This window comes from Sinohyriopsis cumingii, chromosome 15 (assembly GCF_028554795.1).
Source record: "Sinohyriopsis cumingii isolate HCF-2022 chromosome 15, ASM2855479v2, whole genome shotgun sequence".
NCBI lineage: Eukaryota > Metazoa > Mollusca > Bivalvia > Unionida > Unionidae > Sinohyriopsis > Sinohyriopsis cumingii.
Window position 1 is genome coordinate 111,383,780 of NC_142975.1, and position 26,078 is coordinate 111,409,857.

At 36.1% G+C, this 26,078-nt stretch overlaps 1 protein-coding gene across 1 annotated transcript in view; it reads left to right on the forward strand.

Annotated features, from left to right (window-relative positions):
• Positions 1-23,906, forward strand: part of LOC149782488 (alkaline phosphatase-like) — a 37,183-nt gene extending 13,277 nt beyond the window's left edge. Inside the window, exons 3-11 of the mRNA XM_089933905.1 lie at positions 1,086-1,306; positions 2,397-2,571; positions 5,758-5,927; positions 9,263-9,370; positions 10,336-10,438; positions 11,863-12,003; positions 14,437-14,628; positions 18,177-18,293; positions 22,370-23,906. Of these exons, the coding sequence (XP_089790031.1) occupies positions 1,086-1,306; positions 2,397-2,571; positions 5,758-5,927; positions 9,263-9,370; positions 10,336-10,438; positions 11,863-12,003; positions 14,437-14,628; positions 18,177-18,293; positions 22,370-22,641 (1,499 nt within the window). The 3' untranslated portion in view covers positions 22,642-23,906. The remainder of the gene's footprint in view (positions 1-1,085; positions 1,307-2,396; positions 2,572-5,757; positions 5,928-9,262; positions 9,371-10,335; positions 10,439-11,862; positions 12,004-14,436; positions 14,629-18,176; positions 18,294-22,369) is intronic.
• Positions 23,907-26,078: the final 2,172 nt, after the last annotated feature.

Genomic DNA, 26,078 nt, shown 5'->3' on the forward strand with positions numbered 1-26,078 from the left:
TCACAATATACCATCCCACCCCACGCTAAAGCATGGGGACGATAAAGTTGATTATATCAAATCGGTTATGCAAAAAGCTGTTTTACTTATAAATGTTTGAATTAATACCATATCTCTGAATCTATAAGGGATAAAAAAAATTATAAATGTAGTTCTGTGTTTGTACTTACTTACGTCGAATCAGTCTGTTCTAACTGTACCATGTCTTCTTAGATGTCAGAGTCGAATACGCTATAATGCCCTCACCTTCTACCCCCAACCGTCAAGAAAGCTTCCCACTTTTTAAAGATATAACTAATGTATTCATCATATTTTCACCAAAAGAGTAAATAACAAAAGATTTGAAATGTCATTTGCATGTTTTACCTCGAATACTTCGTGTTTCCATAATCATCAACTTTTCAAATTTATTGTATTAGTTTTATTTGTCACAAGCCATATCAATATTCAATCAAATTTCAACTGACCTAATCCTAATAAAGACTGTAATCTGGACTAGACCGTTGTAATCTTGCCTAGACTAAAAAGCAGTTATAATCTGGGCCATTTTTAAACAGGTCTTGTCACGTTATCAAACGTAATCTGGCCTAGACCAATTTTCATGCTGGCCTAGGCCAAAATTAAGGCTATAATTTTGACAATGATGCAAAATAGTAACATAGCCCGACATAGATACAAAGTGTAAAACGTTTATGACGCATTAGTTTCGTAATTAATTAACATAACTTAACATCAGTTAAAAGCAATATAATAATACAATGTATTTATAATGACTCCTATACTGGATTTATCATGCCAGATACAATATTTTTTGCCTTGAAATGGTTCTTGATAACATTAGTGTTACCTACATCAGATATACTGAAATTTCAGACTAATTAACTTGTTGAACAGGATTCCAATTTCTCAGATCCCTAAACATTCTTGTAAATTATCAGTTAGATATCTGCCCTACAATTAATTTCGTTTATACCCACAAAAATGGTAAAATAATTAACCGGTTATAGCATTATTATGTTTCTTACACCCGAACTTTGTTGCTAGAGGTTAATGTACATTTTTTCTTTTAATTTAATTATTTGTAGCGCAAATATTTTGGAATCAAAAGGCACTCGCAGACCTCAAGAAACAACTGAGTGTTAAGAACAACAACAATGTCGCGAAGAACGTCATTATGTATTTAGGCGATGGAATGGGACCAACCACTGTGACAGCTGCCCGGATATTACGAGGTCAACTTAATGGTCAGCCTGGAGAGGAAACAGTTCTGGCTTTTGATGATTTCCCGAACGTTGGTCTTTCAAAGGTAAGCCATAGCCAGTCAAGATCTCAATCAATCAATTTAGGAAGAAGAAGAAAAAAACAAGTTAAAAAGAAGCGAGAGAACTTTGGAAAAATTGATACAATGAAAACTGCACAAAAACAGAAATACAGATATAAAAATACTGTCGTAACTGATGAAATTATTAAAATTATGTATGCCATTATAAACACTACAGCTGCTGATACTACTGCATTTACGACTATAGTTACTAATTTTAGCACTAGAACCATTGGCATTAATATAAGGACGGTAGAGGCTGCAGATGTGCTGATGGTAGCACCGACTATCGACAGTAATCACTAACACTGCTGCTATTATTACACGTATCATAGTTACTAATTTTACCACATGAACGACTTCACGGAAAGTTAGACCGATGACGATGATAATGATAAGAAATACATAATAATGACAAGAAGCAGATAATAAAGAACGATAACAGACGACGCCAACGGCGTCATAAGCAGCATTTATTTTGGTTTTGTAAGCATATAGATATGTTAATAACATTCTAAAATCAAAGCATCGAGAATTATGTTGAAATTTCACAAATTATGTATGCTTCGCAGATAAACAATTCCATAGTGTGATATATCATCGCGAGTGTAATATTAAATTCCCACAGGCTCCATTCTGATCTAAATTTAATGTTAATTATCACCCCTCAAATCTGCAATATTAACTTTCCAATTGTTCCCCACCCCCCAACGTCATCCACAATGCAGAATTTACATTGTCCCCAATAGTGACATCTTTAAATTAAAATTCTTATTTGTTCATACCGTCCCAAACGTAATAATAAAGTTCCACAACGTTCATACCATCCCATCCCCATGTTCATTTGCCTCAGAGCCCCATGATGACATCAGCAGTGTTAAGTCCCCATAACCTCCATACCGTCCGAAAAGTAATGTTAAATTCCCATGGTATCAATATCGCAGACATTAAGTACTACTGTATGTATATTTCGTTATTTAAACGTCAAGATTTCATCAAGCACATTTTACAAGCGATGCACGCCCCAAATACAGCATACATTGCTAGTTGCCTTACCATTTTCAAATTTATGCAGACGTACAACGTCGATCGACAGACATCGGACTCTGCAGGAACGGCCACTGCTTATTTGTGTGGCGTCAAGGCCAATTACTACACAGTGGGACTCGACGCCACTGTTACTGCGGGAGACTGTACGACCCAGGCTGGAAAGGAAGTAACGTCAATCCTGGACTGGTCCAAATCGGCAGGCAAGATTATCAATGCGTGAATGAGTTCTGATGAAGATATTGTACGCTTCTGTTTCTTAAATCAAAATATCATCATTTGTTTTTAAATATACAGAATATATACTGAAACATTTAAAAACAGAGCTGATCTATAAACAGAATCCATATAGTTATGGTCTATGCTTTGACCTCTCGAATCACAAATTACTGCCTATTTAAAAAATAATCGGCTAGTTTTTATGTGTATGGAATTACTATCATTTATGTCTATAGTCATTAATGAAACTATAAATCATGCGTAGAACAACCTCTAATGGTTTCCATCATGTGTTTTGATGGTGTATCCTTTTTACTTACCTCTTGAAAAGGTAGGTGTGTGTGTGTGTGTGTGTGTGTGTGTGTGTGTGATTTGGATTTTCAACATAGCTTTAAAATAATTTAAGTAATGTCGCTACGATATCTGCAGTATTACAGTTTATAGTTATGTCTAGCAGTGGGGCATCATGCCGCAGACATGTAGCACCATGTCCCACCCGGTCACATTATCCTGACACCAGGCCGACCAGTCCTAACACTATCCTCTTAACACTAATAACCAAGCGAGGCAGCTGCTAGTACCATTTTTATAAGTCTTTGGTATGACTCGGCCGGGGTTCGAACCCACGACCTTCCGCATACGCGGCGGACGCTCTGACCACCGGAGCGGTCACTTACCAAAAAGATTATACATATGTGTTATGATATGTCCTTCTAATGACGATGGTCCAAGTTACCTAATCAACAACTAATTAAAAATGTCAGACCTTTATGGCCAGTCAGTGGTAGGGGTAAAGATTCATTTCAAAGACGTCAGTGAATAACTCTATATACGTCAAGTAGCCGAGTTTCCTCTGACCTTTCACACCCACGTCTTCGCTAGCCAAGGTTCCGATGTGATAGTCCTATCGGATCGAACAGATATATTGGTGCTTCGTCTTAGCGACATCTATTCGATGTCATAAAGTCTCTCCCTTAGCAAGGAATGCCAGCTAACTGGTAGCTTTTGTTCATTGTACCTCGGCCGAAAATTGTGGAGGCAACTGACCTACAAAGGATACTTTGTAAATTTAACATCGAAAGTATGACTACGTACCAGAGGGAAGCTATTACAGGTCTATTTGAGGGAAAGGTATTTGTGCAAATACGGACCGGCAGTGGAAAATTGCTTATGTATCAGTCCATTCAAGTTGTGTGCTTCCTTTTTCTCGATCATGTAGGAACAGTGTTCAAATTTTAAGAACTAAAATCTGATTTGGATGTGGTGCATCCAATGCAATTCATAGACCCGAGGCGCAAAAATATCTGCTCGATACGCCAAGGTGTAGATACGGCTATCGCATCGGAACCTTGGCTAGCGAAGATGTCACACCCCGTGTTATACTGAGCCTTTGGTGTTCGGTTTGGAGTGCTTCCCCTGTTGAAAAACTAGACTCCGATACCGCGCTCTAGCTAGGTAGGGTAGTCGCTTTCCGAAGGAACTTCAATAGTTAAGCGATCTTGAGTTTAACCTTTCCTGCCTGAAATCGATCTTGAGTTTAACCTTTCCTGCCTGAAATTGATAAGTAAAATATAAGCTAGTATAAGAGCCATTTATCCAGTAAAGAACAGATTCTACTCTGCGATACAGCATTTATTAAACACGTGCTCAGCAAATCCTGCGGCCTTCTTGTTCAGACGCAACTGAATTCTCATTGGCCATCCCTTCAGAGGTTGCTTGTATCAAATGACCTCAGACGTCCCGGAAAATGAAACCGCTTTATTATGGATTATGTGAAAAAGCGTTGTGGAAAATGGCATTGTAAGACGTCAAGTTTGTTTACACTGTAATATTTGGTTTCAATGGCAGCTTTTTCATGGAACGGAATACGTTTTAAGTGCCATGTCTGAGAAATAATCTTCATCCAATTTTTAGCAGGTCGGGTTTTGATGTACTTTGATAGGATTGTAAGCAAGTGGCCGGCCTTTGCAGTTACCGAGAGTTGTCGGCGAATTGTACCTTTTCAGTAGGTCATACGCTTTGACCTCTCACCCAAACATGGCTCTCCAAATACTTAACATGGGGGGTGGGTCAGGGGAAACTAAGACTACATGCGGCGTATGTTGTTGTCATTTTATTCTCATTTTCTTGTGTTTTCTAAAGGTTTTTTGTGTAATTTAAAAACTATATTTTACATTATTATTTGCAAATATGGTAGAGACGCTGTTCCATATCTGAAGGCTTAAAAGTTAACAAAGAATACTGATGTAACCAATTATTAATTTTCTATTTATACATTCACTAAATTTTGTCAATATAGATGAGCACATTGTGCAGAAATATGATATAATAATCAAATTTTTATATTTAAATTTACGTAAAAGTATGTTTATTTGAGTACACAAAAGTATGTAATGTCTCATTATATCTTCATCGTGTGAAAAATTGCATTTTATAATACTACCCAGATAAGTATAACTGTTGACGTATTGAGTAGCACACATAGCAGAAGGCAATGGTGATTTGAAATACATCGACTGAAAACTCATGCATACTGAATTTTGTGCATTATATAATATTTAAATCTCAAATGCATGATATTTATATTTATATATATTATATTATTCTTGAAGGCGTTCTCTTCGCATGCCTTTAATAATTTCCTTAAGCCTGGGACAGAAGGATTTATCAAAGACATATATCTTTATAAATAAAATTAAGGGAACAACATTTAGTGGCAATGTAGTCCCACGTGACATCGGCACAGATTACTATTTAAATAGTACATGCACATGTCAAATAACCAAGGCGAATGAACACCTCCACGACTCACGCCATTACATGGGTGAACTTCGAACTGCACTTCGCGAACGTGCGCACTACGGCAGTTTTGAGACGATGTTAACTAGTGCATGAACTGCACAGACGGACATTTTACTGTCGAGTAACGATTCAAATTTGCCCAGTGCGCAAAGTTATCAGATACCTTTTAGAAATATATACAAACACGGGGCTACTAAAATGGTTGGCAGTTTCTTTAAAACCATAGAGAAATAAGCCGGTTGGGTGTTGTTTCTTAAAACCAGACTGATTATCAGAAATCGTGCAATACAGTCAAAATTAGTCAACAATTGTTCGTCAAAATCGTTGAGTTTTTTGCACTGTGTTAAAAAATGAAACTCTCATTACAGGAAAATCAGTGGGCGTAGTCAGCACCGCACGCATAACGCATGCGTCGCCGGCGGGTTGTTACGCGCACGCTGCTGATCGATATTGGGAAGGTGACGTCAATCTTGAGGGTATAGCAGGCAACTGCAAGGACATAGCTTATCAACTAGTGCACGACAATAACGATATTGATGTAAGTGCTGCTAAGAGTTTCTTTGCAATGATGGAAGTTTGATATGGCTTTAATTGAAGAGAAATCTGACTGCAACATGTTGCATAATATAATAAGATACAAAATATGACATAGTCTATCTCCTTTCTTCAATGGCTACAGCTGCATCAAGTTTTTTTTTTTTTTTTTATAGCTATGTTCCCTCCAAGAGTGCTAATTAGGCGCTATTTATATCATAACGGTATACAAAAATATATATTGTTTTCAGTTTTCCGTGTAACCATTTTTCCTTCTTGGCGATTTCTACGTATTCCTTTACTGCCGGTTTTGAAATTAAGCTATATTCTACTTATCTCTTTAAATTTCATAAAATTTTTAGCTTTTCTGCTTTGAAGAAAAAACTACTTTTTCTGTTTAATATACAAACATATAAGTCTTAGAGCGCCACTGTGTAATTTTGTAAGATGTTTCCTTGTTCTTATTTAAGATTGAAAGCTAGTGTGTTACAAATATGATTCAATTTAAAATTATTAATTTCCTTTATAAGCGATGAATCTTCATTTTAGAGATTAATCTATGTTTAGAACTTTCCTTTTAACGAAGAAATTATTACCTGCAATTGAAAACCGCCTAATATGCCGACATTACCGCTATGGTACTTCACTTCTGAATCCCGCATTGTCCCATACGATATCCTTCCCACTTCAACTCCTCCCTGACAGTCAATAAAACAATCTCATTACATATATTGCAAGAGAGCGAAATTAATGATCAAGCTGTATCTATCGTAGATAAAATATAACACCCATACCCAACCCCCAAAAAACAACAACTAAACTTAGTAACTGTTACAAGTTTTAAGCACGGCTGCTGAATGCAAACTTGTTCTTCTCAATTATCAAACAAAATGTTTAGTTTTCATACTTTGAATTTGTCTCACTGTACATAACAAACTCACCTAATTGCCACTGATATTCGAACAGTTGTTGACAAAATGAGACAGAGGGGTCTAATATTTGAATAATGATGGTTTCTATCATAACCTTCTTCTCGTTTCTTGCTATGAGAAGGAATTAATCATCATTTAAGAAATGTCCTTGCCCCTGGCGCGCGCGAGAGAGAGAGAGAGAGAGAGAGAGAGAGAGAGAGAGAGAGAGAGAGAGAGAGAGAATAAAAGAGTTATGGGCTCTCTTGAAAGAGGGCGCCACTCATAACGGTGTAAATACAGCTGCATGTTGGGGAATCTCGGGGAATCTTGGCTTGCGAGAGATACGGGACCGAGCTATAAAGACAGAAGCCTGTTTGAGTTTCTGGCGAACAAACTTTATTGAAATACTCAGCATATACGGTTATATTCCAATATCAAACTACATAAGCTTAAATTACGGACACAAGAGATACATATAAAACTACGATATTCTTTCACTTACCAACATACATTTGTATAATTTCTGCCGTTTAGAATATAATTAAATATCGAATAATTTAACCATAGCTAAAGAATCTAAAATTCAATATTTCAGACTAATACCGTAATTGAAATATGTGTTACTGAATTTATTCTAAAATGTCAACATATTAAGCTCTATTATTTAAAGAGTATTTTATTTCTAAATTAGCTATTACTGAGTATGAAGTTGGTAGCGAACGTTGCTTTTTACTATAATCAACAATTTAATTACAAGTAAATATAAGTTCTGCAAACAATTAAACTTTCCAATACATTATATTAAAAAATAATAAAGAAATATTAAAATAATCTAATGTTGAAACGTACTGATGTTAGATTAACATCTTAACACTAAAAATCCTTATAATATATGAAAAGTTGTACATAGACGATAATCTTACCTGTAAAGACAGAAGACTGTTTGAGTTTCTGGCGAACAAACTGGCGTATGCGTGGCTCTGACGCTTTTTATATCCGTTTCTTAGGACAAAGACAAATATGGATATGTGCCTAGCTCTTGTGTTCACCAGAATCTCAAAGTGAGGCTTCATAGTTTCTTACAGACTATCGTCTTGGTCTGTGTACGTCATTAGACAGACAATTCTACCACGGAGCTTATAGCTTAGTCAGGAATTTTAGGCTTCTGCAATGCGGTAACTTACACAACTTAGCGAGTGTAGTTTTTGCTGACTCTATAATACAAGGGAAATGTATGCACAAAAAGGTTTTGCCTTTCTGCTCATAAGGGCGCAATCTGTATTAAATAGTATATAATTGTAATACCGAAATAAATAGATTGAATCTTAATACATTTTAATAGAAAATTACTTTCAATATAATTTAATCAAAACTTACTTTTAATACAGTTTAGAGAAAATTTCAATCTTATTACTTGTACTAAAAAATTCTGTCCTAATAATACCCTCCGGGTCATTGGAGCCGCGTCCTCGAGGCTCGAGAGGAAAAAATTACATTCGTAAAAAGAAGGTAAAAGATGAAAGATAAAAATACAAGGATAAAAACATTGCGAGACATTTTGTAAGGTTCAAAAATACATAAGAAAAACACTGCAAATACTGAGTAAAATACAAAATATACAATGAGAAAAACAATGCAAGTATTCAGTAAAATATCAAAAGTACAATTAGAAAAAACACTGCAAGGTACTCAGTAAAATTAAAAACAATACAATGAGAAAAATCACTGCAAAATACTCAGTAAAATGTAAAAATTACAATGAGAAAAAGCACTGAAAAATACTCAGTAGAATTATACGCAGTCTACTTCTTCGACTAGGCTTTGAAATAATTATAACACCAATATTAGCATGCAGTTCTTGTTCTCTTTATTTTTCTTTGCATATGTTAGTTTTACTCTTTTTTTTTTTTTTGTTATCTTTTTTAAAAATAAATTTATTTGCATAACATCAGCATAACATGCATCAATGACTACGGTTATTATTTTGCTTCAGCCAAGTGTGGTGAAAAGAAGTCCCGTTCTTATGGATAGTACTAGTGAGCCGATATTGAGTTTATCTTCCAATTGCATACATACTATCAACAAAGAAATGCCAGTAAAGTCACATCATAATAGTTATTTTTTGTGGCGGAGCATTTGATTTTACGCAAGTGGTATATTTATTCAAAATATGTTTTACAACTTTCTCAGAAAAAGAAGACAACAAGAAAAAATAACAAGTTAAATTAAATACATTTTATTAAAACAATGTCATGTGCCTGTTTATACCAGCTGTACACAAAACATTTCGATTTGCACAAGACCGCTTTTTCAAAATAAGTATTTACTTTTAAAAAGTCTACCCCATCTTCGTCCCCTCCCCCCCCCCAAAGCAAAATATGTAATGCTTCCAAGATAATTTATAAGTGCAGAAGGATTATATTTTAAGGTTTTGCTTGGAGGAGGCAGAAGATATTTCATGCTCAACAACCAAACGGACCCGGAATATGGCAAAATTGACTCCAGTCAGAGAAAAGACGGACATGACCTGATTAAGGTGATATATTGGATCTATATTGTATTTAACTCAAATGGCGTTTCTAAATTTGCATCTCTCTCTCTCTCTCTCTCTCTCTCTCTCTCTCTCTCTCTCTCTCTCTCTCTCAGATATATATTCGTTGAACTTAGCCGGTACAATTCCTTTGATGAATAGAATCTTGTATAAGAGTTTATTGCATATGAAATTAATGAAATTTGGTTCATAATTTCATTGTTATGCCACACAACAAAAGTAGTGGAGCATATAGTGTTACTTATGTCCGTTCGTGTGCCCTACTGTCTGTCTCTCACTGTTTCTCATTGACCAAGTTTTCAGGCACTACGGTGAGGCATCTCTGTTCAATGAACACATCTCTTGTGGCGTTTTAGATGCCGTTGGGAGGTTTTCCGGCCAAATCGCTCTTTATATAGAAACTATTTATTTCATTTCTTAAATATAATGTGAAATGATTACAGTCATTGACATCCACATATGCACACAATTTCCATTGTTATTCTTTGTTCTTTTCTAACGAGTTTCCCATTTTTATATTTATAACTTTCTCAAAGAAATAATATTTTGGTAATTCTTCAGCTGTTGTACACTTCGGCTGTGTTTTACTTACCTCCTCGTTTCTTTAATGATGCCTGAGTGAAGTATGACTGTGTCCACCATTTAATAATACGTAAATGCCATACATGGGAAACTTTTTATTTTTATTCTATGTTTGAAACGCAACAAATATTTTAACTGGTTCATATATTTTGGGTTTTTGTTAGATTATGGCTTTTATATTCCACAGAAGCATTTTATAATCTATCGCATGTATATTTGCGACAAAGCTGAAAATCTGTCCTCACGCCATGGTAAGGATGCATCGTATTTTTAACAAGATAACGTATAGGTTGTGCTTTTATGTTAAATGTTTCATGTCCAGACAACAAGTTTAAAAAATACAGAGCATATTTGCTGCATTCTTCCAGGAATGGAAAGATGATAAAATGCGCCGAAACAAGAAACACAGTTACGTCTGGAACAAAGAGCAGTTTGATGCCGTGAACCCGGAAAACGTTGACTACCTGCTGGGTATTATTTTTTATTTTTTTCTTAAAGTAATATAGTACAGTTTACATGCATACACACACACGTACATAATGCTGCCATCGAACTATTTCACAATCAGCTGTTAAGTAGCTGGACGCTGTACACTACAGAAAGACGGACAGACAGACAGATGCTTGCCAATATTGAATATAAGATCTCTCGTTCGTATAGATGCAATTATACCTGAAGAATGTTAATCAGTTAGGCCATTTTAAGATGGATTTACACATTCCTGGGAGAGAGGAACTTAAAAGTAAGACATTACTTGTATCCGGTAAATCAGTTAATCGGATGTGATCGCATTCTGTCGTAGAACCAGAGAAAATCATGACCGTATTTTATCCCTAGTTTCTCTTTTTTCCTGGAAAGAAAATTACCAATACAGAAAACCGTTTATATTCATTAGACGGCTTAAATAAAGACTAAATAAAAAAACAATTTCGATTCACCCTTTTGACTTTTGCGATGGATTTCAAAATTAATAGTAGGTGGGATGCTTCCGGTTCCTAAAAGATCATTTATGCAATTTTTATTTCATCCATATATGGTCATTTTGCTCACATTTAGCTATTTTTGGAAGATACAACATAACTTATGCTAGTTTATTACCTAAATATTGCATGATAGTTATGCACTAACTAAATGTGTAATATAGATCTATGTATCGGACCAGATATCTTTGTAGGATAAAGAAGAAAAAAGGAACTTTTTGTGTGTTTGCTTTTGAATTCTTAAGGATGTGATTCAACCCGTTCATTACTTTTCTATCATTTTTCTCTGACAACATGTCTGTCTACAAAACAGTATGGTGCTTGTGTGTGATTTTGATTTTTAACCTAGCTTTAACAATTTGTCAGTCACATCGCTACGAAGTCTGCATGTGGCATTTTATTGTGATGTCTAGCACTGGAGCATCATGCCGCAGACAAGTAGCATCATGTCCCACCCAGTCACATTATCCTGACACCAGGCCGACCAGTCTTAACACTAACCTCTTAATGCTGAGCGCCTAGCGAGGCAGCGGTAAATAGCATTTTTAAAGTCTTTGGTATGACTCGGCCGGGGTTGGAACCCAATACCTCCCGCATCCGAAATAGTGTGGTACGATTGTTTCTCGTAAAGTCAAATGCTGTCTGACAGAACACCCATATAAGGAATATCTACTTCAATAATACTTGAGCTTTCCTCATTATCTATATTCAGAGTTTATAAGCAGAGAACCTCGTTTTCACTCGTCAACCTAGTGTAACATCTGCAATTGTGATTCCTCTCTTGTATAATCTGAAAGGTTCTTCTCTGGGCATTATTGATCCAGCGTCCCAATATGCATGAGATAGATTGGTGGGGGTGTTGATATATGATTTAAGAATTATTATCGATGACGAGTGGGTTTTCTCTTATTAAAGGTCTGTTTGAACCCAACCACATGCAGTACGAGCTGGAGAGAAACACGTCACCGCAAGGCGAACCGTCGTTGGCAGAAATGACCCGAAAGGCAATACAGATTTTGCAGAAAAACGAAAAAGGTTTCTTCCTCTTTGTAGAAGGTACGGTTTCCTTTTTATTCGAAACTTTAAGAATTTTTTCTGTTATTCCAGGAATATCGTTTTATTTACCAATACGCGAACGTGTGATAAAAGCCTGAGAAACGTTTTGGATAATTTAACCTCTATCTTAGAACACTAGAATTCTACAAAATTAGACCCATCATGTTCATACGACCTACCGTTAAGATACGCGTGTTCAAGTTTAAGGACTAAACTTCAAATATAAGTTTTAAGAGAAGGCCTGTGATTTTACAAGATGCGCAGAGTAATTGAGCTATATACGAACAAGGAAAGACATCGATCCTTTGGTTTACATCGACCCAGTTGCCACTTAATTTCCCAACTCAATGTGTGGCGAAGGATGAGGATAAAAATGAATTATGTACATTTTAATGCTCATTAGACTGTAGTATGACGTAAGTTTCCATTCTGATTCAGTGAAGAGGGGATGCCCAAAATGTGCTGAGCTCTTCCATGGTTTAAACGCGAATTCGGTAATAATTGTCTACAAAGAGTTGTTAACGAGGTCTTTGTGTTTTCCTAGAGGGCAAATGTTGTCTTTCAAAAATTAAACGAAACTCTCACAACAAGTAAAATATATTGTTATGTGTTGTCATTACACAATAATTTTGAGACAAAAAATGCTCAGATGAATGATGGCGCAGTAACATACATTTATGGAAACATTAATTTGGTTGGCCTTAAATTTCTTAGAAAAGAAAATCCTCGGATGTTTCTAAGATTGTATTGACCGTAGGATTGACCGAGACCTTGCGAATGAAAAATTGTTTGATGCATTCGGAACCACTCGGTCAATATTAGTTTCGTAATTATTTGAGGTGCCCCGAACGGTAGCAAATGGCAGCTGTCGGCATAAATTCTAGGTATGACCCGTAGGATTGACCTCGACGTTGCGAACAGCTGTAATTGTTGCCGAGGAAAGAAACTATTCTTCATCCGAAAATGATATTTCAATAACGCTTTTATTTTGGTTCGTAAAAGCATATAGTAAGTGTGCACGTTGTAAGGAACTTGTATGGAGGCTAACACGTCTTCAACATTAAATTGGTTTATCCTTTCTTCTATTGACTATGATTATTTTACTTTGATTTTCTGTACCGGTAATACAGTGCTTTGTTTGGGACAATGACAATACTAAGAATCACTAAAACGACGCCCCTTAATGGAAACAGACTGTTGAAAAAATCCAATTTCACTATAATAAAATGCATATTGATATGATTATGCATGGTGCGCATTATACAAAATCATTCCATTTGGCTTCAATAACACCGCGTGTATATCAAGCCACAGACGCATGTGTCAGTAAATTAAAACGTATCTCTTGATCATTGTATATCATGCATTATCTCTTATTTTTCTGCACATGTAAACTTGATTGTAATTATAACAGGAGTCAGACCGTTCAGGTGGCCTTGTGGCGAGAGCGTCCGCCTCTAATGCGGGAGGTCGTGGGTTCAATCCTCGGCCGAGTCATACCAAAGACTTACAAAAATGGTACTAACAGCTGCCTCGCGTGGCGCTCAGCATTAAGAGGTTAGTGTTAGGACTGGTCGGTCTGGTTGTCAGGATAATGTGACTGGGTGGGACATCATGCTACATGTCTGCGGCATGGTGCCCCAGTCCTAGACGTCACTATCAACTGCCACACTGCAGACAACGTAGCGATATGACTGAAAAATTGTTAAAGCCACGTTAAAAATCCAAATCACACACACACACACACACACACACACACACACACACACACATAACAGGAGGATACACAAATGTAATTGCATCTTTAAATACCGAGTTTCTCTTTCTTTCTGTTGTATATTTTGCTTAAATAATTCATTACTTGTATATAATAGTGTTTGATTTGTTTATTTGCTTTACGTTATGACAGTTCTCTGATTGTAATCAAGTTATTAATTATGCTTACATTATTATACATGTATCATATAAACATGAAGGAAATACAGAGACTAATTCATGCAAGCCCGAATTTCCTTTTAATCGCTCTCTTTCTTGTTTTCACATGTAAACTTTCTTCAAGGTCATAAAAAGCAATTCTGATTCCCTCAGCACCAGTGGTCCATTTAGTTACACAAGAGTTATATCTCTTTTCAAATGACAAGAGAACAACCATGTCTTGCTCTGATTTTCGTATTCCGATTTGCAATTTGCATTAATTACAATTTAAATGTTAATCAGCTGGTATACTCTAAAATGTCCCCATATTGTTCCAATGTTGAATAAAGGTGATTTCTTCAAATTGAAATTCCATTTGTAGGACTATCAGACAAGAAGTCGATTTTGTTTTACTGAAAGGAAAATCACTCCTTATAAAACATTTTAAAAAGAACTGAGACTCGTGTAATTGTGACTTTTTGTTATATATTACATACATTGTCCATAATGCATTCCCAGGTGGCCGGATTGATCACGCCCACCATGATAGCTTGGCTAAGAAGGCCTTGCATGAAGTGCTTGCCATGGAGGACGCCGTCAAAGTTGCCATGGAGATAACAAATGAGCAGGATACTTTGATCGTAGTAACCGCTGATCATTCGCATGTCTTTGATATAACTGGTTATCCGTACAGGGGAAATGACATTTTTGGTTAGTATGACCATCAGGTTATCCTTACAGAGGAAATGACATTTTTGGTTAGTATGACCATCTGGTTATCCTTACAGGGGAAATGACATTTTTGGTTAGTATGACCATCAGGTTATCCTTACAGGGGAAATGACATTTTTGGTTAGTATGACCATCAGGGTATCCTTACAGGGGAAATGACATTTTTGGTTAGTATGACCATCAGGTTATCATACGTTTCGTTTCTGGAGAGGGAGTGATAGTATTCGATAGTATAAACGTAAGTCAGAAATGATTTGAAATAATGTTTTCTCCTCGACACAGTTTTTTCTATTTCTTGCACATCCAACTTGTTTAGTTATTGACAAAAGTACACAATACAACAATACTGGACAAATAGCCCAGAGGACAAGTTGGTTTCATATATCGACAATGAAACGTGGATGACATCAGAAAAGAATAAGATCCAACTGAAGTAGTTCTAATTTCACAAAGCATTTTGTAGATCTCACATGCTATTACTCTTTCAGTGGTATGCATTAAAAAAGTTTTTCTTTGCATATAACCATAGCCTTAGCACAGCAAGTGTACAGATTCAATATCTAGAGTCATTTGATATTTGACATGTCAATCAAACCCATATATATTTACCTACAGCCAATAGAAGGACTAGGCAGAGTTTATATAATGTAGGCTTCTTGTGGGACTTGCTCGCACGCGAAAGGCTAAAATAAAAGGAAATTAATACGAAATAAAAGCTAATATTTCTAAAAGAGACTAATTTTGATATTGATAAATTAAAATAAAATTTTATTTATTATAAAAAAACAGGCTCGTGTAAAGTTCAAGTCATACAGGTCATGTAAATGTTCGGTACCAACTATTTCAAATATATTGCTGTCATCTTTGAGAACTTTATTATACGTACGTTTAAGTGGTGAATATTTTCTTTATTTATCTTCTCATCCATCAGAATGATCGTGTTATAAATGCTCTGATAAAGCACATTAAATTAAGTTAACATTTTGAGACCAGGACATGCAAGAGGCGTGATACAGTGTACACAGAACTGAATGTCGCGCATTTTTATGTCACATTAAAAGCACCGTTTATTGCAAATATTGAAAATAATAATACGTATTTATTGGTCCATGAATTTTAAATCCGAATATGACATACCCTAGAGCATGAATCATTTCTCTTCAGCGCAATACCATTTTTGTCTAACAATCAGTATCAAGAAGTATCAGTATCACCAACCATCTGCACCAGAAAAGCCTTCCATCACAGTGAATGTCTGAACCCTCCAGGCAGTGGACAATTTCATCTAATTCGGCAGCGATGTCACGTGTAGTCGACATCGATAAAGAACAAACGCCAGAATTACCACATCAAGCGTGGCATTAGCCAGCATACGATCAAAAGTATAGGAGAAAAGTGGCATCATTCTTCAAACAAAAAGTGAAGGTCTACAAGGACAATGTGTTGACAACAAGCAGGTATGCATGTAAAACCTGGACAGTGCACAGATGCTATGCCAGAAAGCTCAACCATTTTCACATGTGATGCCTCGGATACTAACGACTATAATAAAATAACAGGACAGAGTCCCAGACTCAGACGTTTTCACACGGACAGGCATTCCATGCATCCACACTGTGCTGATGAAATATCACAGGCCACTCACCAGAATGTCAAAGGATGAACTACCAAAGATCTTCCGCGGCGAGCTGAAAGAAGAGAAGCCATCTTCGAGAGGTCAGAAGAAACTCTTCAAAGTCTCCCTCATGTCATCCTTGAAACACTTCAAAGTTGATTCTGAGGTTTGGGAAGATCTCACACATGATTGTTCCAGCTGGCGCAGTATCATTCATACTGGAGCTAAAAACTACGAATAGAAGAGCAGAGACAGTGCAGAAGCACGAGCAGCGTAAATCTCGAAACCGCATTACGTGACCTATTGATCAAGCAGCTCTAATTGGTATCTCCTTGTCCATGTGTCGCAAACAATTCAAGCAGGTCTAACTGGTATCTCCTTGTCCATGTGTCTAATTGGTATCTCCTTGTCCATGTGTCGCAGACAATCAGATAGCTCTAATTGGTGTCTCCTTGTCCATGTGTCACAGACAGTCAGGCAGCTCTAATTGGTATCTCATTGCCCATGTGTCTAATTGGTATCTCCTTGTCCATGTGTCTAATTGGTATCTCCATGTCCATGTGTCGCAGACAGTCGGGCAGCTCTAATTGGCATCTCCTTGCCCATGTGTCGCAGACAATTCAAGCAGCTCTAATTGGTATCGCCCTGTCCATGTGTCTAATTGGTATCTCCTTGTCCATGTGTCGCAGACAGTCAGACAGCTCTAATTGGTGTCTCCTTGTCCATGTGTCGCGGACAGTCAGGCAGGTCTAATTGGTATCTCCTTGTCCATGTGTCGCAGACAGTCAGGCAGTTCTGATTGGTATCTCCTAGCCCATGTGTCGCAGACAGTCAGGCAGATATAATTGGTATCTCCTTGTCCATGTGTCGCAGACAGCCAGGCAGCTCTAATTGGTATCTCCTTGTCCATGTGTCTAATTGGTATCTCCTTGCCCATGTCTCGCAGACAATTCAGAGCACAAACTAGTCTGATCAGTCACTCACGTGCTCACAAAACCAAACCAGTTTGTGATGTCATGGCCATCTTCGACCTCGAAGGACGAATAACACTTTGAACTACCCCTAAGTACTTGCAATGATTAGACCATACGTCCGCTTTCTTTACCCATTTTAGTGCCAGTTAGTTATTGTAAACGTCCATAGTAATCAATAATTTTCCATTGAGAGTTGTGTGATGATAGCTAACGTGCAGATTATTCAAGGTTCAGGAATGAATAGAATTTGGTAAAAACCACTTTAGTATTAAATTTTAGTACAATAATTAATTATTTATTTAAGATCAGTAAGGGAGCTCTCGTGGCTACATTGACATATACTGTAGTTTGATAAGGAGAAAATATGTCCTTGAGCAAATTATTGCATGATAGCGAGGCTGTCTTCAGATCAACTTAGAATTTGATTAACTATTGGATTGGTGTATGTAATGTTTAACCGTATAACTACGCAACCGTTTAGTTTAGTTCGATTTCATATTAGCAATTCAGAGGTGTTCAAAGTAAATATAATTAAATCTGAATTACTAGATATGTTCCAACCATGCACATATATCTACATAAAACAAATTATTTTAAAAACAGAACTTTTCTATGGACATTTAACCTCGCCGTCGTTTCGTTTCGTAGACGATAGTTTAGTATGTTCACTACTACATCTATGATTAGTTGATATATGCAACCAGTGCGTCGATTCTTGACAACAGAAGTGGTTTAGGTAACACTATTTGAGCTGTGATTTTATTATTATTATTATTATTATTATTATTATTATTATTATTTGTAGTTTGTGTAAGATAGCTACACACCTACAGATGTCCTCGGCCTCAGCGAGTTTCTTTTCCCATGCAACTCAATGTATAATCATTGTGCATGGACATTGTGAAAATACCAGACTCTAAATATATGGTCTTTTGCAGGTCTTGTAACCCCTGTTGCTTGGGACGAACAGCCCTTAGACAATCTTTCTTATTCTACACTCATTTATGGAAACGGGCCAAACGGCAATCGGTCTAACCTTACGGGGATTGACATGCGTAAGTACTGAACATTCCCGCATGATAAAATCGATTCCTTATCACCTGTGATTTTTTAACTTCAGTTGCTTTCAGTTATAAAATTTTTAGATACATGTAGGTCAATGCAACTATTTTGTTTCTATGAACCTGTCAATAAATTTAATGCCGATCGATTGACAAATTATATTCTTAAAACTGATATACAGCTGCATATGCAGGACTCCGGACTTAACATTGTTAAATGACAGTGACTTAAAATTGTCAGAAAACGAAATAAAATTTTGCAACTGAGCAAACAGCACACCATCAAATGCGGCCGCTCTTATGGGACTATGACTGGTATAGCAAGGTAGACGAGAATAAAACTTATGGATGTAATTAAGTCTCATATACTACAAAATTTAGGTAGTTTCATCTTTCTAAAGATAGTCGTGAATCCATGGAAGATGATCCACGTTCCAGAAGACATTTGTTTACGATAGCCGGAAAGTGGCCGGTGTGAACAGGGAAATTGCTGAAGATGCCCTATTCTCAGTGACAACATCTATATTATCAGAGACATAACTCGTCAGCTGTTCTTAATATGTGGAAGAATCTGGAATCTGCTGAAGCTCAAAAAAGTTGTTGTTGTTGTTGTTGGGTTTAACGCCATTTTTTCAGCACACGATAGGCTATACATGGCGGCCAGTATTAATGGTGGAGTAAGAACCTGGGAAATGCCCAGAAAGAACCACCGACCCTCGAGAAGCTACTGGCAAGCTTTCTCACACACCCACATTGGCCGAACCTAGACTCGAACCCATGCAGACAGAGGTGAGACTCAAAAAAGTGTGTGCAAGACGGGTCCAGTATTTGTTGACGGCTGATCAAAATCGGGCTTTAGTTTAAAATCGCCAAGCAATTACTCGACAAATATGACGAGAGTGACCAGAGATGTTTGAATGAGATAATTGCATATGATGAAACATGAAATTACTTTTTCGATGAAAAAGGCCAGGTTATCCATGTACCTGACTCGGCCTGTATTCCTTTGCACATGGCAATGCATTGACGCATAATCGGCCAAGGTGACAAACTTCCTGAAGGAGAACAACTTGCAGATTTTGCCGCATCCTCCAAAACGCTCAGATTTAGCTCCAAGTGAAGTTTGGCTGATTATTGGTATCAAAAGATTCGTTACGAGAGTGAAGACAGTTTGAAAGCCGCTATGTGGCTGGAAGAACCGTTTTCCTGTTTATAACACCATACCATTAAATGAATGCAAAAGAACATTTAATAACTGGGTAATCAGACTGAGAAAGTTCGTAGAGGTACATGGGAAGTCCTTTAAAGGGATGCACTGTCGTACTGTTTAATAATATTCAGAACTTTTAAAATAACCTTCGTACATTCTATACATTGGTGAATTATATCTTATCTACCATACCAACTGTATAGAGAAAAGGACAACACTGAAGTAGAATATCCAGATTTTGAATGCAGTATTAATAGGTCACAAAATCAACGATCACTGGTGTCTTTTAATTATATAATCTGTGTGTGTGTGTGTGTGTGTGTGTGTGTGTGTGTGTTAGATTTTCGTAAAGGCACGTACTCTACAAAATTACACTTAAATAATAAAATGACCGAGCCCAGATAAGACATTCACTGGTATATAAAAAGGAGTACGTAAAATCAAAACATCGATTCAAATTAAAATGATCCACCTAATCTGTCTCCCCCAAGATTTAACGGACATTGACACAATTTTAGGAATAGACGGAATTGTTTTATCAGAAATGGAAGCTTTCTTTAGCCTAGAAAAGCGAAACGCTTATAAAAGAAAGGTAAAAATAAAACTATTTCTGTTGGTTATTTTGAACACGCTCGTTTTATAGCAACAAATCTCCATGATGTCTCGCGATGTCAATACACTATGCATCAGTCAGAACGTCCTTGGCGTTTGTTTTTTGTTGTTGTTGTTGTTGTATGCTAGAAAAATAAAACTCAGATATAAATGATGGAATTTTGAACTGCTCTAAAGCCCTTGGGTTTTATTATGTGATATGTCATTGACATTTGCTAGATGACATGCCCACACTGTTAGCAACGTAACCAACCTATTAAGGCTATAGAAACCGAATTATTTCTGCAATTTGATTCACGACAAAGTTGCAGGAATAATATTAGAAATTAAAAGTGCGGGTGTTTCATTGATTTTTTTAAACGTCGACGGGTGTTATTTTCAAAATCTAGCATTTTTTAAGAATACGTTCTTCGCACGTATAGCCGTATGTTCGTCAGACTTTTCACCTCAAAGTCTCTTTCAGAGTGTAAGTTATTTAACTTGTATCGGAAAGAGACAAGAATGTTCCAAATGCTGTAATGCACGTGACTTCACAAGATTTGTCAGCTGTTCTCCCTACGCTTTGTCTGTTATTGGTTTCCTGTGTATTTATTAAGTCAAGTTTAAATCGTGTGTTTTTAGTTATGTGCAATATTTGTAAATAAAGCAGTTGAAAGTCAACGAATTCTCAACCGCTACCACAGATGTAAATTAAACTGATATGCACAGAACAAAATGCAAACTTTTTTGCGCAGCTTCGCTGCAGTTTTCAATATAAATTTCTGGTTTACGCCCACAACACGCGTCAGTGTTTATAAGACTGTGGACGCAATGTACCAATTCCTAATCTGTAAATCCTGGACGAAAACATTTTATTAACTGCACTTCGGTTTGAATGCGCTAATACATTTAATTTTTTGATTTTCCTAATCTTGAACGAGTGTGATACTGACAAAATAATATACTGCTTTTGTAAATTAGTACCATCGAGTGTTACTGCACCAGGAAATATCGATTTTTTTTACAATAAAAAACACAAAAACATGTTCTGGTATTCTCACAGTACATAAATTAATGTTGCAGTAGCGTACGAGAATATTTTTATTATTTCAGTGTTGTTACATCTCATTAGTGAATTTTTGTAAGTAAATCATAACTCTCCAGGATTATCGTGGAAATTTTGTACAATATTTCCTACGCCAGTGTGTTACTTAAAAAAAAATTTTTTTAGAGTTTGTTGCATTTCTACACGAGTGGGTTAGTGTACACCAATTCAAATTATTATTTTCAAGCCTCTGAGGCTTCATGTTTTTAACCTATTGCTAATACACCAAAAGTTTGGGATGTTTTATATTTAGTATGTTCGTATCCCTTATAAACAGGTTGGTGTTTTGCGTCAGTGCTCAAGAAAATTATGTTAATGTTAATTTAGTTTTTTTATGAGTTGATAGGTGGGGAATATATATATATATATATATATATATATATATATATATATATATATATATATATATATATATATATATATATATATATATATATATATATATATATATATATATATATAATTCTGCTTTAAATGTCTTCTACAATGCAAATGAGTGGAAAGGCCCATAAGTTCGTCACATAACTTTAAGAGACTAAATATAGGTTTAAGCGTGAAAAACAATTTAGGAAAATTACAAGTATTATTTTTGCACTCAATCTTGCAGCTGCTGCTTTCCATTTTTATTTAAACATTGTTAAACTATTTCCTGCTTTCATAAGGCGTGGAGTTTGAGTATGGAAGCATAATGATGACATGACAAGCAAATTTTGCTGAGTCAGATCTACGTTAAACTCTTACGTCTCTAACCTAAGCTGGCCAATAACAAGTTGGTACTTAAGGATGTGTTCGATACGTCATTTGAACATCTCAGTATAATCGAGATATGATATGGTATGAAAATTTGATATAGTTCGTACTCATAAATCGATTTCGTTGATGGAAGTTGGACAGGTTCCCGTCGTTTAAGAAATTGTTTCAGTTTGAAACGATCAAATATTCTACGAGTTGAGATTTCGAGTCTCGGGTTCGGCCTATGTGGGTATGTGAGAAAGCTTGCCAGAAGCTTCTCGTGGGTCGGTGGTTCTTTCAGGGGTTTTCCCAGGTTTTCCTCGACCATTTATACTGACCGCCATGTATAGCCTATCTTGTGCAGAAAAATGGCGTTAAACCAAACAACAACAACAACCATTTGAGCTAATTCCTCGTCATCTTGTTTTGCAGATCACAAGGATTTCGTTTTTCCCGCTGCTGTGCCGCTGCCATGGGAGACACATGGAGGAGAAGACGTTGCTATATATGCACGTGGCCCTATGGCACACCTATTCCGGAGTACGCATGAGCAAAATTACATACCTCACGTGATGGCTTTTGCCTCGTGTGTCGGAGCATACCAGAATAAATGCGACAGACCAGTCAGCTCCTGTGCGGAGCAGGCTTTGTCACAGTCTGTACTAATCTTAAGTGTTTTTATTGCCTGGTTAAACAAAATATAGGTGTTCAGAAAGCTCTTCTCAAAATAAAAAAAAAAGGTCTCGCTTGCATTTTTTAAGAAGTAGAATTGAATAAACTTTTTCAACGTAAAACTGCATCAAAGTAAAAATGATAATGAAATTAAGGCTATTTAAAGAAAGATGCTGACGGGGATGTCAGGCACTTTTATTGGGACGTTTGGGGAAAAAAGTCAGATTCATCATTTCAGTTGCCTTTTAACGGGTTTGAAATTCTTGATAAGTAGAATAATCCAGCCAAAAGTTATTAAAACTGTTTTCCGCTGTATACGCTGCATATCTAGTTCGTGGAAAAGACACTGTATTGGATTTGTGTGTGTTATAAATATCCTGGATTAATATAAGACGAAGACATCCTACTCCATTTTGGTATGTACATAAATCGACACGAATCGATCAAGATTCGTACTGCAAATAATATAATTTTAAATTTAAATTTACAGGATTGATTCACTTCATTTTCAATAAGCTAGTCAATCTCTCTCTCTCTCTCTCTCTCTCTCTCTCTCTCTCTCTATATATATATATATATATATATATATATATATATATATATATATATATATATATATATATATATATATATATATAAAGTCATAAATTATAATTGCAGTTAACTCAAAAAGAATCTGGCAGTTTCCCGTACTTCTTTCTTTAGGGAATAATAGTAGGAACCAGTCAAGTATTCTCGGGCAGTAATCTGCACAGAAGATGTACTAAGGTTTAGATGTTGTAGGATTCAAAACTTTGTTCGATAAGCTAAGAGAAGAGTACGAGCTCTCAGAAATGTGTGACCAACCATTAACATTTTGATAACAATTTGTTGAGGCGTTTGTTTTAAAAAATTATCTCAGATAACCTTGATACACGGCAGGTAAAAGGAATAAAATATATTTTATTTTGTAAAAATTACAGCGAATGGGATGAGGATTCCAGCGAATGTTCCTTGGCAAGTTGGACGCCAATCCCTTTGAAAGGCTTTCATTCTTGTGATCGTACTTGTAGCACACGCGTATTCCCAGTTTTACATCATGTAATGGTTATTATATAAATATCAAGGATTTAACTGCGTTAGTCGTTTTTTTACTCTAACTGTTTAATGCAATAATTTGCTGTGACTTACGTTTGACCTAAAAATATTTTTTTTACAATTGTTTGCTGTATTTTCATAATAATTGCAATATATATCCAGTCTCTTGTTTTGCACCATAATTCCGAATTTAAAAATAAAATATGGCGTCCATTTACGACTTGTGGGGTTTGTTTTCTTTTTTTTAAATATTCTTCTTCTATTTCCCCCGCAAGCTTGTTGTTTTGCTATGTCTCATTTTATATCCCTCTCCCAAATTCTTGCCGAAATATACATGTTGGTGTCTTCTTACAGATTTGTTGGACGTAAAACGTGCGACATGTGCAAAGTTCTACCTCTAAGATATAACATTTTCAGAAAATAACGTCGTTGCAGTTGGCAGACATTGTGAGTCCTTATGCGTGTTGAAACAGTTTTAATATTGTATACAAACTCCGGACAAATATTAGCTACTTTATCACACTCGCAGTTTGCACTGTTGTATAGTACAGAAAATGACAAACATAAATAAATGTTGATCACAAAGAATTTATACATGAGACTTGGTAAAATTCCCTAAACGTGGAAGACAGTATCTCCGAGGCAGGAAAAAGTCGGCCAATCGGTCCAAACAGATTTCTCTCTCTCTCTCTCTCTTCTTCTTCTTCCGCCTTCTGGGGCAAGAGGTAGGTAAACGACGAATACACATTTGGGGATTTACATGTAGTACGGAACGAAACTTTTTAATGTGTCACTTTGACTTAGAACTTCCGTAAAATTGACAGAGGCTCCTGAGCGGAAAAAAAATGTGTACAACTCTCTTTTTTTTTATTCCGGTTAAATAAATGTCACAGTTCGATGTGTGACTGTAAAGCTTTAAACTGAATATGGCCGTTTTGACTATATCTACACGACACTTCAAAAATGCATTCCTGTTACGTGTAGAGATCTACCGATTTGATTAAATCCGTAAAATTGCATAACCCCGCGACGGACCTTTGAATTTTTGTGTAAAGCAGAGTCACGTGATCAGCAGTTTAATTCGGATACGTAGAGCTAGGAAAACATACATTAATTTCATGAATATTTTGAAGTTTTCGACGAGAAGGGTCGCTTTTATTAAACTCCTACACAATCTCAACTCAAAGTGAAACGGCGTATACTACCCGTTCTTCACAATGTATTCGCCATCTAGACGAAGAGGATTTAGTGCCACAGTACAAATTATTCTAATATTTGGATATGCTGCTTATTTCATTGACGCTGTAATACCACTCAGCATTAACCAGGAAAGAGAACATGATTTTCCAAAAGGCTCTGAAAAGTTAGCTTCCAACTATCACGCGTGGGATCGATTGAGGACTGGAATGAGACCGGATGAAGCGAGCCATCAGAGACAGAAGACGGTGCTTGTGAATACTGGTCGGATAAACGTGGAATTTTTATGTGACAGCGGACGCATTATGTCCATGAACAAAAATGGAACTTTGATATCACATCAAACAACACCAAGTCCATTTAAAATTTTGGTTAACAGCACTCAAACGTCACCGGGTGATATTGTTAATGGTAAGTATGATTGTTCAGACAAGTATTTCACTAAATAACGTACGCCAAAGATTTCTTAAGGTCTTTACACCGGCAGTTTTCTAAGACATTAGCTTTCAAAACTTATTGAGCTGAGCGTAAATTTACTTTGTTTAGTAAACGATAAGTATTAGTTACCTTTCGATTTGAAAACACAATGGACCAATAAGGCAAATAATTTAGTTTTAACATGTGTATTGGATATATAATTTGATATATACGTTACTTTATATCCATGTACGGAGGCACATTTTTTCCTTATTTTTCTGTGTTGCCTCAACTTCGTATCTTATCATAATCCTCAAAACAAAATACATGTAAAATATAACAAGATGTACACAAAAATATACGTAGTGTCCAAATAAATTAAGTCTGTATCTTAGTGCAGGAGTGACATATGGAATTACCAAAGTGTGTTGCATTCTCTTGATACGTAGTATTCTCCATAGTCGCTCCTACTTTTCCTTTTCTTTAAAAAAAAAAAAACACAACAAAAATACTCCAACCTTTTCATAATGTTAACTAATAAATTTACCATATAAAAGACAATATTATCCAGTTTGGTGCGTGTTTACTGCAAAGATTGTGGTATTCGGTTATAATAAAATCAGCAATGTTCAATAGCCATCTTCGCCAAAGATGACGGCAAGAAAAAAATATACTGATCTCCATAGAACTAACTATGTAGCCAGATTGACAGATGTATTGTTCCATCACTCATTTATTTATATTTTTATTTATGTCATAGTCTTGACAAAAGGGTTGA